Raw genomic sequence first — 12,490 nt, 5'->3', positions numbered from 1 at the left:
TGTTTGGCTCTTAAAGTAATGTTTTTGTTTTTTGGTTAATGCAGTTATTAAAAAAATCGCATTTCATATCAATTTGGATTTCTGATTTCTCCTTAAAGAATTGGAAGATCTCACAACCCTGGTTATTTCCTCTTACCCAGAATTACCGATTTTCACCTTGCTTGTTTTCCTTTTCTCCGTAGTATTTACCACCTTCTCAGGGTCTGTGCTTAACAGCTTGTATTATTTATTACATTGATTTTACATGGTCTGCACTCCCCAGCCCCCCACTAGAACGTAAGCCCCAGACTTGCTGAGCAGTCTGAAGTCAGGAATGTTTGATCTGTTGATTGATCCTAAGCATCCAGAATGGTATCTGTCTTCTGGGTTTCCTAAATGCTGGGAAGATGGACGGGAAGTGGTAACGCACTGGGGCCCCAGTGGCTGCCATGCCCTCCACAGGATGTGTAGATTCCCTCTCCTCCCACTTGTCTCTGTCGTTCGCTGCCTGCCCGGCCCCACAGGCATGGAGTTTGTGATCTCTGACAAGACAGCGCTGCTGGGAATGTACTAGGTTCTCATGATGGAAATGTAGCATCTCCCCTAGAAGAGAACACAGCCTAAAAGTGGGGGGGAAGGGGCCTTTTTAAATATGGAAACCTCCTGCTTCCACTAATGATTTCTCTCAGGGTAATTGGTGTAGTCTGTAATTTCTCACTTAAAGTGTTTCTGTCAGATGCTACAACAAAAATTAGTGCTTCACCTGAGAACTATTCGGTACCTTGTTAATGCTGGCCACTGGAGAAAGAGAAAAAGGCACAGAAGCTGGCTTAGGGAACCCGCATTCTAGTGGGGAAGATGGTGAGTGGGCTGTGGCCGTAAATGGGGGAGAATCTCCATGGAGGCCTGTGCAGGATTCTCAGGGGCTTCCAGCCACCGCCTTGGGAGAGGAGGAGAAAGAAGGTGATGCTGGCTTCACTGAGGAGGTAGTTCTCGCCTGGTCTTGAATAGAAGACTGTCCCGTGGCGAAGGCACAAGGGCATTCCGGGCAGGAGAGGCAGCCTTTGTGGGGCCATGGCACTTGGTGGGTTCAGAAGAGAGCCAGTGGGGTGACGGACGGGATGCTGTGGCCTGTTGGCCAGGAGCCAGGCTGGCTCTCTCTCTGCCCTAGGCTTCTTGAAGTCTACAGAAAAGAAGTTGTGGACACAGCCTTCATCTACTTATTTATTTCCTTTTCCTCTTCGTCCAGCAGCCCAAGGGGACCCTGCAGGCACATGACACGTCTTCGCTGCCCACGGTCATCATGAGAAGCAAGCGTAAGTAACTCCGCCCTCCTCTCTTCCAGCTTTTTGACTCTCTGGTTCAGGACTTAAACATACTTTTGTAGTAATTCATTTGTTACTCTTAATCAAGATTTGAGTATTTATTTCGTGTTAAGTTAGAGAAGGCTCCAGGTTCATTGACCACAAGCTTAATGTTCTGCCATCTGGCTGTCTTAGAAGGCTCTAGAAGGGTGTGTGTACTTGCTTAAAAGGCAGCCCTGTGTCCGTGTGTTTAAGCAGGTGACCCCGTGCCTCTCGAAATTCCTCTTCCGAGGGTCGACGCTTGTTTTTAGGGCCTCACAGTTGCACAAAGAAAATGAGATCTTGCTGATTGAACTTCTTAGTTCATACACTGTGAAGTTAAGTAAATCATTCTCTTTTTTCCCCAATGACTTCAGGTGGTACAGAAAACTGCGTAAATGACACTGTTCCATCCACATCATGCTGCCTTCACCAGTGTGTGCAAGGCTCCACTTTGGTTTTACTTCACGTTCTCCCTTTTTCGCTGTCCACTCCCTCATGCCTTTCCCTCCTTAGCACCCACTGTAGTTATTTAACACATCTCTTTCCACTCAGCTCCGTTGTCACACGTATGTCTGTCTCTGAAAATGTCTCTTACTGTTTCACGTGTCGAATTTATGTTACATAGGACCTACGCTTATTCATCCTTTTTTTCCCCCATCTATCACTTTGAGATCTGTGCGTGTTGTTAAGTGTCAGCTGTTGCAGACTGCAGGCTGTGTTCTTTCACAGACCTGCTCCCCACTTTCATTATCAGTCCCCCCTCCCCGCCGAAATCACCACAAGTGACGCAGTTCTGAGTATCATCTTAATTGGCCCCTACAGACACCTGTGTGGGGCTTACCCCAAGGCAGTGTTTCTCAAAGTGTAGTTCCTGGATCCATCGGAAGTGCGAGTTCCTGGGCCCCGCCCAGACCTACTAAATCCGAAATTCCAGGGGTGGCGCCCAGGGCGGTGCTCCAGGCCCTCCAGGTGAGGCTGGTGCCCTGGCCTGAGAACCAGTGTCGCTCGCCTGGTTGCTCTGAATTCTTCCAGGAGATGGGGAATTCCCTTTAGGGAGATCAAGGCTGCTGGCTGCCCATCTCTGCGAGTAGATTTCTGGAAGAGAAGTTTCGCCAGACCGACAACCACTTTTGTCGGTGATCCAGCCTATTCCAGCACCTTTTACCAGTCTCATCTTCCTTAACTTTTTTTCCGGGACATTATCCCTCACTTCAGAAATCTGTTTGCTTCCATATCAGATAAAATGACATAAAATGACATCTTTTTTTCTTTTTAACATCTTTTTTTTTTTTAAGGCTACCTGTCTTATGCCAGGTTGTGTGTGTTACCTCTGACCCCCACATGTATTTTTATTCCTGTGTTACCACCCCCCCCCCCCCCCCCCAGTGAGTGTGGTGTAAGAGTACAGATAGTGGATTCAAGTCGTGTGGGTCGGAGCCAAGCGCTGCCTCTTAATAGCCATGTGACCTTAGACATTTACTGCATCCCCACTCCGTCCGTCATCGAAACGAATGACGGCAGTTTCAGTGGGTGGTCGACAGGTTTAAACGAGACCAAACCTATAAAGTACTTAATGGTAGGCCTCCTTAAGTGTTAGTTTTGGCTACTGTCCCCATCACCACAAAGAAGGAAACTGAGGCTCAGAGATACTAAGCCACTTAACCTGAGTGGAGTAGGGATCGGTTTCAAAGAAGGGAAATTATAACTTTCACTACCGCTCCCATGCTGTCCTTTGAAAACAAAATTGTTCTGGGGCGCCTGGGTGGCTCAGTCGGTTAAGCATCCGACTTTGGCTCAGGTCATGATCTCGCGGTTTGTGAGTTCAAGCCCCGCGTTGGGCTCCGTGCGCACAGCCTGGAGCCTGCTTTGGATTCTGTGTCTCCCTCTCTCTGTGCTCCTCCCCTGCTTGCACTCTGTCTCTGTCTCTCTCTCTCAAAAATAAGTAAACATTTGAAAAAAAAAATTTTTTTTTTAAATAAAGTTGTTCTTGGGGTGCCTGGATGGCTCAGTCAGTGCAAGTCTTGATTTCGGGGTTGTTTGGAGTTCGAGTCCCATATTGGGTGTAGAGGTTATATAAAAAAAATTTTTTTTAGTTTAAAAAAAAGAAACAAAGTTGTTCTTTATCACTTTTAGGGTTCTGCGTAGCATGACCTCACTCAGCCTCTCCAACTCTTTCTACTGATTCTTTATATACATCTTCTTCCTTTCTCTTCTACCGGTTCCCTCCTTTCCACATTCATACGACATGATTATTTCCGCTGCTTCCTTCACACAGCTCTCTCCTCATCAGTGTCCTGTCTTCCTTCTGGCCCATCCACATCCTTCCCACTCTTCAGGGACCAGTGTTTGTTCCTCCATCAGATTCTGTCCACTCGCTGACATCCCTCCCGCCGCACCGAGGCTGTGCCCTGGGCCCTTGAACACTTGGGCATAGAGCCCCCTCTCTGTTGGGGCAGGGCCCACATCTCCGTCCTTGTGTGCTTCCTCCAGGAGGGGTCTGGTTGTGTGCAAGTGTAGCATGTTTCTGGTGTTTTATTATGTCACCTTCTTCTAAATAGAATTTGAGTTGGAAATTAATGGTTTTTATTAATTCTGATGAAGTCAAAAACATCCTGAAATACCGTGAAGTCATAACAGCTGCCCCAGTACAATTTCCTCTAGTTCTTGGCACTCCTGGGGACAGACAGATGATGCAGCTCGCATCTGGGACAGGAGCTGTTACCAGGGAGAAATCACTTGTTAACCCAAATGCTGGTGTGTCCAGTTGAACATGAAATCAGAGCTCTGCTTTCCTCTCTGGTCACATTCAGGAGAAACAAGCACTCTGAGGAGAACCTACTGTGTGACCTTAAACATATGTTGCATCTCACCCAGCTGTAAATTAAAAGAATTGGTCAAAATCTGTGTTGTCAAACAGCAAAAGCATCACTCAGGGAGCTCGTAAAACGTGTGGACGCCACAGTGCCCGCCCCAAGGGTGGACAGGGCAGGGAATTCGCCCGTCTGACAAGCACCTCAGAGCTGCTGGGGAGGCACCCCCAAAAAGCACTGACCTCCCAGCCCTGTGGTTCCTTTTATCCCGAAAATTCTTTCAATTTTGTTTTATTTCCTTTTGAATTATTCTGTTTTCCTCTGAATTGAATTCAATTTCATTTGAATTTATTTTCCTTTGAATTACTTTCTCGGTTTGAATGCACTGTTATCACACGATTCTTTATCCCTGTTGCCTAATCTCCATCCCACCCACATGAAACCACTCTTCTTAGTTTTATATATTTATCTTCAACTTTTTTTATTAAAATAAAGCCAACACCAATTTGGGTTATTAATTTTTCTTTTTTTCTCCTTTAATAATTTGGATGAATCTTTTAAAAAAAATTTTTTTTAACATTTATTCACTTTTAAGAGAGAGCACGAGCGAGGGAGGAACAGAAAGAGAGGGGGACACAGAATCCGAAGCAGGCTCCAGGCTCCAAGCTGTCAGCACAGAGACCAATGTGGGGCTCGAACTCACAAACCGTGAGATCATGACCTGAGCTGATGTTGGACACTTAACCAACTGAACCACCCAGGCACCCTCATTTTTCTCTTTTTTTATTTTTCAAAAAAAAATATATTTTTAATGTTTATTTATTTTTGAGAGACAGAGACAGAGTGTGACTGGGGCAGGGGCAGAGAGAGAGAGAAAGACACAGAATCCAAAGCAGGCTCCAGGCTCTGAGCTGTCAGCACAGAGCCCGGTGCAGGACTTGAACTCACAAGCTGTGAGATCATGACCCGAGCCGAAGTCGGACGCTTAACCGACTGAGCCACCCAGGTGCCCCTTTTTGTTTTTTTTTTTAAACATGAGAGTCTGTTGTGTAACTTTGTTTTGCACCTTGATTTTCCCTCCATTGCAATGTTATCTTGGAGATCTGTGTTGGTTCATGGCGACTGTCCTCATTTTTTCAAAACGACATAGTATTCCAGTATGTGACATGCCATCATTTATTAATCAATCTTCTCTTGATACTCGTTTTTGTCTTTTGTAGTATTTTGCTTTGATCACTAGTGTCGCATTGAATAACTTTGGACGTATGTCGTTTCAAGCATCACACGTGCATCTTGCAGAATAAACGTGCCCTGAATTGGAATTACTGGATCAAGGGGTATAGGCATTTGCAGCTTCACTAGGTGTTGCCCGACCATCCTCTGTAGAGTTTCTGTACGCACTTACACTCCCAGGGCAAATCTAACCTGGAGACGTTTGCTTCTGTTTGGCATTTGTCAGAGGAGTCCGCCCTGGTGAGCTTGGAAACGTGTGCTTCAGTCTGTGCCCTCTCTTCCTTCACAGCCTCCCAGCCCAAGGAGCGCCCCCGATCCGCGGTCCTCCTGGTGGAGGAAACCACTGCCGTCCCCATGTTTGCCAGTAGACGGTCACAGCAGAGTGTTTCACTCTCCAAAAGTGTCTCCATACAGAACATTGCTGGGTAAGTGGGGGTTTAAACACAGCTCGGTTGACATCTAGGTGACAAGAGTGTAATAAAATAATCCTATAATTTGACAAAAAGATTCTCATCAGAAAAAAAAATTGTGTAGGGGCGTCTGGGTGGCTCAGTCGGTTGAGCGTCCGACTTCGGCTCAGGTCACGATCTCGCGGTCCGTGAGTTCGAGCCCCGCGTCGGGCTCTGTCCTGACCACTCAGAGCCTGGAGCCTGTTTCAGATTCTGTGTCTCCCTCTCTCTCTGACCCTCCCTCATTCATGCTCTGTCTCTTTCTGTCTCAAAAATAAATAAACGTTAAAAGAAAAAAAATTGTGTAAAGTTAATGACTTGGTGCACATCCAGGTGTACAGACGAGGAGAGTGGGGATTACGTTTTGAGGCACTGTCCTGACTGCCATTTTGTGACAAGGATCCCCTGTCAGCCAGGTTGTCCTATGCTTTGTGCACAGTCAGCCTCGCTTTTAAGGATCCCTAGTTATAAAGGGCTGGTTTTTAGATTAAAATAAGAAGTGGAAACGGGGGAAATGACTTGTTTCTGAATTTTGTCTGGTAATCACTTAAATTTTCAGATGTTACACTTGCGTGTTGGTCCATTGAACCTGGTGTTTTTGCTTCTCTTTAAATCTCTTTTCTGTCCTTGCATCTGGACTCTTAAGTCCGTTCCATGGAAGTGAATAATGGGCCAGTTATGACTGTTAGGTCCCCACTCACTCATTTGCACTAAGTTCCTTTTGTGGTCCCTGCAAAAGTTGCTATGGCCCCCGACTGTGCAAGCCCTGGCTGTCACGGGGTTAGCACAGGACTGATTGTGATATTATTGGCTGCTTTGGGATAAGACTCCTGCCTTCACATCAAGTAAAGAAATCATCTCAAATGTAGGACTCAAAACATATCTTGCACCTCTCTTAACCTAGGCTAGAGTAAAATTCTTAACTAAAGGATACAAATCTTCTTTTGTCTCTATTTCCTAACCTCTGTGCTGGCAAGTGTTTCCTCGCTAAAAAAAAATGTTCCAGGTATTTTTATTTTGTTTTGTCTTTGTAGTGTTGTTCTTCAAAGGCCTTCCTTTCAGAGTTGTTACAGATCAAAACTTGTTTGCATTATGACTTTAAAAAATTATTCTTTGAATAAAATGTAAACTTTTAAATGACTCTGGCCTGCTTTCGTGTCCTACCGCAATCATTTAGTCCAAAGAATACAGTTTATTAGAAGTGCTGATTAAATAAGTGTGATTATTTAAGGAACAAGGAGAGAGTGCAGTGGTTACACAGTGAGTTTCAGATAGAGAAATTTCTTGTGTAATGTGTATAGAGTTTAAAGGAGGAGCGTTCTCCCCGCTCTACCTATCATTTAGAAAAAAAAAAAAAAAAAAAAGGCCCGTAAGTTCAAGTTTGCAATGATGTTAAGTGCTTCTGACCTTCCTTAGTAGTGTTGCATGTGGCTGGGTTCCTGACGTAAGTAATTTGTCTTCTAATCATTGTGGTGCTTGCGGCCACCTATCATTTTAGAGTTTTTCAGGTACTCCTTTAAGAATGCAGACCGTGGCTTATCAAAACATGTTTGCCAGTGTGTGCTTCTTTTTGTCCCCAGAGTCGGCAATGATGAGAACATATCAAACACCTGGAAGTTCCTGTCTCATTCGACAGACTCACTAAATAAAATCAGCAAGGTCAATGAGTCGACAGAATCACTTACTGATGAGGGTAAGAGGAAGTTACCGCTGTGTCTTATGCATCTGTGGGGACCGTGTGCCATTCCCTGAATGCAAGTGTTAATGGAATAGCAGTTCCTGCCTCTTCCTTGCTCCTGTGAGGAGTCTCTGAGTTGTCTCGGAATCACCACATGCTTTGTAACGAACTGGTAATCAGGCTTACCAGTTGTTAGATAGTTGTCCATTTGAGGGATGTCGTTGATTTAATGTGCTTGTACTCTAGTACCAGCACTTTCTCTTCCCCTAGACTTTCATACACCGTCAGTTGGTAGCTCTCTCAGCAGGTTATGAGCCTACTCTCTTAAACGAGTGAAGTTAACCCGGTCCCTTCCAATTCCTGCTTCACCTGGGAATCATGTCTCAGTCACATCAAATATATGGGATATTTATCACGCTGAGCCAGAATCTTGACTGTAGAGTGTCTCAGTCCCAAACAGGAAATGATTCTTTTCTAGCCCTGGAATATGCGTTCTATAAGTATCCTGTGTGTTAATGCAGTGTTTGTGTCTTACAAAGTTACCACCCAGGGAAGTCCAGTGTAAGCTTTCCATAGCTCACAGACCCAAGATTCTGATACTGATCTTTTGATACTTTGAGGAGTAGGTACAGACATGAATGAAGGACAGCTGATGGGGGACTTTGAGATGGAATCCAAACAGCTAGAAGCAGAGTCCTGGAGTCGAATAGTGGACAGCAAGTTTCTGAAACAGCAAAAGAAAGATGTGGTCAAACGGCAAGAAGTGATTTACGGTGAGACCCTCCAATCGCTCTGCAAATATTTGGTTCGCATTGTGCAGCACTTTTAATCCGGTGAATCCCTGGACTGGATGGAAAGCCAGTTTTCAAGTACTTAGCATGTCAAAGATACTCTTTAAAAACTTTGGGGCCTAGAGACATGATCTTATTTCTGTCCTTCTCTTTCTCTTTAAAATTATTTCCTTTAATTTTATTGAACATTCTGTTTAATATGAGTGCTTATTTGTGCAACGGCCCCAGATAGAGATCGCTTGTGACAGTACAGTTTGAGTCCTTAGCTACACTAGAAACCAAGCACAAGTTTTCTAGGAAACGGGATGCAGTAATTATGAAAGGCTCTGAATCCTAGAAAGACCACTTGGGAAACCACCATTTAAGAGTGATGGAATCCAGTATGTTGTCAGAAGAGTGTTCGGCCACGTGCAATATGGAGGAGTAAGAGGGAAGCTCTTTAGGGGAAGGACAGCTATGGACCCAGTTTTTAAGTTTTAATTGGGCTCTAAACAGCCTTCAGCCTAAAGTGGGCTCCCAGTAGCAGCGGGTGACCTTTGAAGGAGAATCCTTCAAAAGAATATTCCTGACCGTCCAGCTTTGTCCTCCCTCAGAGTTGATGCAGACAGAGCTGCACCACGTCCGGACGCTCAAGATCATGAGCGACGTGTACAGCCGGGGGATGATGACCGAGCTGCTCTTTGAGCAGCAGATGGTGGAGAAGCTGTTCCCCTGTTTGGACGAGCTGATCAGTATCCATAGCCAGTTCTTCCAGAGGATCCTGGAGCGGAAGAAGGAATCTCTGGTGGATAAAAGTGAGAAGAACTTTCTCATCAAGAGGATGGGGGACGTGCTTGTAAATCAGGTGAGCCACAGGAAGGATCTTTCCCACACAGTGGGGGAAATGTGAAGCTTCGGGGCTCAGTAGGCATGTATTTACATCGTGGCTGTACTGTTATCTTTGTAAGCATACACAAATTATTGAATGTCTCTGAGCCTCACTTTCCTGTTCCGTAAACAAGGACAGATTTTCTCTCCTAATGCTGTTTTTTAAAATTAAATGCATACAGGGACGCCTGGGTGGCTCAGTCAGTTAAGCATCCAACTTCGGCTCACAGTTTGTGAGTTTAAGCCCTGCATCGGGCTCTGTGGTGACAGCCCAGTGCTTGGAGCCTGCTTTCAGATTCTGTGTCTCCCTCTCTCTGCCCCTCCTGAACTTTCACTCGGTCTCTCTCTCTCTCTCTCTCTCTCTCTCTCTCTCTCTCTCAAAAATAAACAAACATTAAAAAAGAAAAAAAAAATAAATATTAAAAAAATTAAAATTAAATGCATACATAATCTATGTGATAGATAGTAAAAGCCCATGTTTCTTCTTCAGCATCCGTACCATCATCAGAAACAGTGTAGTTTAAGAAATCAAAAGCTAGAGGGGCGCCTGGGGCGGCTCAGTCGGTTGAGCGTCCGACTTCGACTCAGGTCATGATCTCACGGTTTGTGAGTTTAAGCCCTGCATCGGGCTCTGTGCTGACAGCTAGGAGCCTGGAACCTGCTTCGGATTCTGTGTCTCCCTCTCTCTCTGGCCCTTCCCCCTCTCGAGCTCTGTCTCTCTCTGTCCCTCAAAAATAAACATTAAAAAAAAAAAAGATGTCAAAAGCTATTTGTTGAAAGTCTCAACTTCCCCCTGTGCCTCAAATCAAAAAGAACTCCTTTGGGGTGCCTAGGTAGCCCAATTGGTTGAGGGTCTCACTTCAGATCAAGTCATGATCTCACAGTTCGTGATTTCGAGCCCCTCGTCTGCTGTCAGCACAGAGCCCACTTGGGATCCTCTGTCCCCCTCTCTCTGCCCCTTCCCCATTCATTCTGTCTTTCAAAACTAAATAAGCATTAAAAACAACAACAAAACTCTTTTATCTGAAAACCACCTGAATAAAAAACTATGTATAGAATAGTTCCTAAAATAGACCTTGCTGATATTGGGTGTGGTGTGGTTTCAGTCCTACTCCAAAAACAGTTGGGCCAAAAGTTACTTTGATACTTTCAGATATGCTTATCACAGACTATTTTTAATGCTGCTTTTTAAAACATTGTCTTTGGGGGGTGGGGGGGAAGCTGTGGCTAGTTTGGCCTTCACAGACAGAAGGGCACAGGTCACCCGCTCTTCCTCCCTCGCAGGTCTGTGCCCCAGGGTAGAAGCAGGGGCTCCATTGCCGGAACCTTTGCCTGAGCGCTAGAAGGGTTGTCTTTTCTTCTGTTCGTGAGCCCAGACCCTTCACTCGTTAATTCAGCGATGCATTCCGTCGTTCATTTTTCGTGTATTTACTGGGCATCTACTCAGTACCAGGTGGAACCACAAAGGCAGATTCAGCGTAGACCTCCGCCTTGCGGAGCCCTCGTTCTCAGGTGAAAACCGGCTCGGTGTGGAGCAGACGCACGCGCAGTGTGGTACCTGCTGTAACGCAGGTGTCTGCGAAGGGCGAGCGGTCAGCTCTGCAAGGGAAGACCTTTCCTCCCTGAATGTCCTCTTCCAGCAGTTTCCACGTGTCTCTCTCTCTGCCCTCACACCTGCACGGGTACCTCATCTAACCTTGACTTGCGCTGTCCGCAGCTTGTTGTATTGAGCACATCCTCTAGTAAGGTCTGTGACAGTAGGACCTTAGTCCCCCATGGCATCCTAGTCCCCCGTGGCATCCACTAATGGCTTCTGTGTGCCAGTTCTAGAATCACCCTGTTACAGTTCATGAGTTCGAGCCCCGCCTCAGGCTCTGCGCTGACAGCTGGAGCCTGCTTTGGATTCGGTTTCCGTGTCTCTCTGCCCCTCCCCAGTTCACGCACGCGTGAATCACCCTTTCAGAGCGCCTGTATCAGAGCGGGAGCAAACCACCTAAAATATCTCTGCCTTAGCTTCCCCTTTGGTAAAGGAGGAGACCCGGAAAAACTAGCTTCCCTGAACCTTTTTTCAAGATTTTGGGTAAGGATCAATTTGTGTTGCCTTCAGAGATTTTTACTACAATTGGAAGTCGATGTTTAGGATGCATGATGGGACCACGCACAGAAACACATGGGTTTACTCCGAAGTGAGTGTATCTTCAGATGCGTTGTTGAGATCGCACACATTTGGGACTGATTAAAGGGCCGTGCAGAATTGTCAGGCTGCTGGCCTCAGGTACATGAGATAAGCAGGTCCCTGAGTGATACTGGCTGTTCCTGATGTCTTTCTAACTCATCACGGTGAAATTTTTAAGACTATCTCACAGAGAACATCTAGTGGGTCCCCTTGTTTTACTACTGTGTTTGTGACAAACGGAAATTAGAACACATGTTGCATTACTTATGTGCATGCTACATAGACATTTCTGTGGTTATTGGATTTTTTTTAAATTTTTTTAAACTTTTTTTTAAATTTATTTTTAAGAGAAAGCACAAGTGGGAGAGGAGTAGAGAGAGGGAGACACAGGATCCGAAGCAGGCTGCAGGCTCTGAGCTGTCAGCACAGAGCCCCACATGGGGCTTGAACTTATGAACTGTGAGATCAAGACCTGAGCCGAAGATGAACACTCAACCAACTGAGCCACCCAGGCACCCCTGTTTCTTTAAATATATATAACGGCTTTATTGAAATAAATTCAAATACCACTTAATGCACCCCTTTAATGTGTATAGTTCAGCGGGTTTTCATGTATTCACGGACTTGTACGTCCATCATCACACTCAGTTTCAGAACATTTTTATGACCCTCCCCGCCCCCCGCCCCTCCCCCCCCCCCCCCCCCCCCCCCCCCCGCCGGCAACTGCCCCAGCCCTGGGCACCCACTAGTCTGCTTTCTGTTTCTGTGAAGTTGCCTAATCTGGACATAGCTTTGTAAATGGGATAAGATAGTGTGTAGTCCTTTGTGATTGGCTTTTTTCATTTAGAATAGTGCCTTCAAGGTTCATCAGTATTGCAGCATGTATTGGTTGATTTCGTTCCTTTTCGTGGCTGAATAATAATAGTCCATGCATGTATATACCACCTTTGATTATCTTTTGATGGGCATTTGCTTATTTCCGCCTGGGGGCACTTGTGAATATGGCAGCCGTGAACTTTCATATCCATGCTTTTGTGTGGAGTAAATCTTCCATCCAGGAGTGGAATTTCCAGGTCATGTGGTAGCTTTTTGAGGAGCTGCCAGACTGTTTCCCAAAGCTGCTGCACCATTTTAATCTTTAGAGGGAATTCTTGGGGAGCC

General features: G+C 45.6%; 1 protein-coding gene across 11 annotated transcripts in view; it reads left to right on the top strand.

Annotated features, from left to right (window-relative positions):
- AKAP13 (A-kinase anchoring protein 13) overlaps positions 1 to 12,490 on the top strand; it is a 337,030-nt gene that overhangs the window by 299,705 nt on the left and 24,835 nt on the right. For 7 of the 11 annotated variants that reach the window (XM_078448989.2, XM_078448991.2, XM_078448988.2 and 4 more), the window contains 5 exons: positions 1,229 to 1,295; positions 5,658 to 5,793; positions 7,398 to 7,510; positions 8,116 to 8,268; positions 8,880 to 9,130. In XM_078448989.2, the coding sequence (XP_078305115.1) occupies positions 1,229 to 1,295; positions 5,658 to 5,793; positions 7,398 to 7,510; positions 8,116 to 8,268; positions 8,880 to 9,130 (720 nt within the window). The remainder of the gene's footprint in view (positions 1 to 1,228; positions 1,296 to 5,657; positions 5,794 to 7,397; positions 7,511 to 8,115; positions 8,269 to 8,879; positions 9,131 to 12,490) is intronic. The other 4 variants (XM_078448984.2, XM_078448993.2, XM_078448986.2 and 1 more) reach the window with 3 other exon arrangements.

This window comes from Panthera onca, chromosome B3 (genome assembly GCF_046562875.1).
Source record: "Panthera onca isolate mPanOnc1 chromosome B3, mPanOnc1 haplotype 2, whole genome shotgun sequence".
Taxonomy (NCBI): Eukaryota; Metazoa; Chordata; class Mammalia; order Carnivora; family Felidae; genus Panthera; species Panthera onca.
Note: the sequence above shows the minus strand (reverse complement) of the source record. Positions and strands in the feature narration are given on the sequence as shown.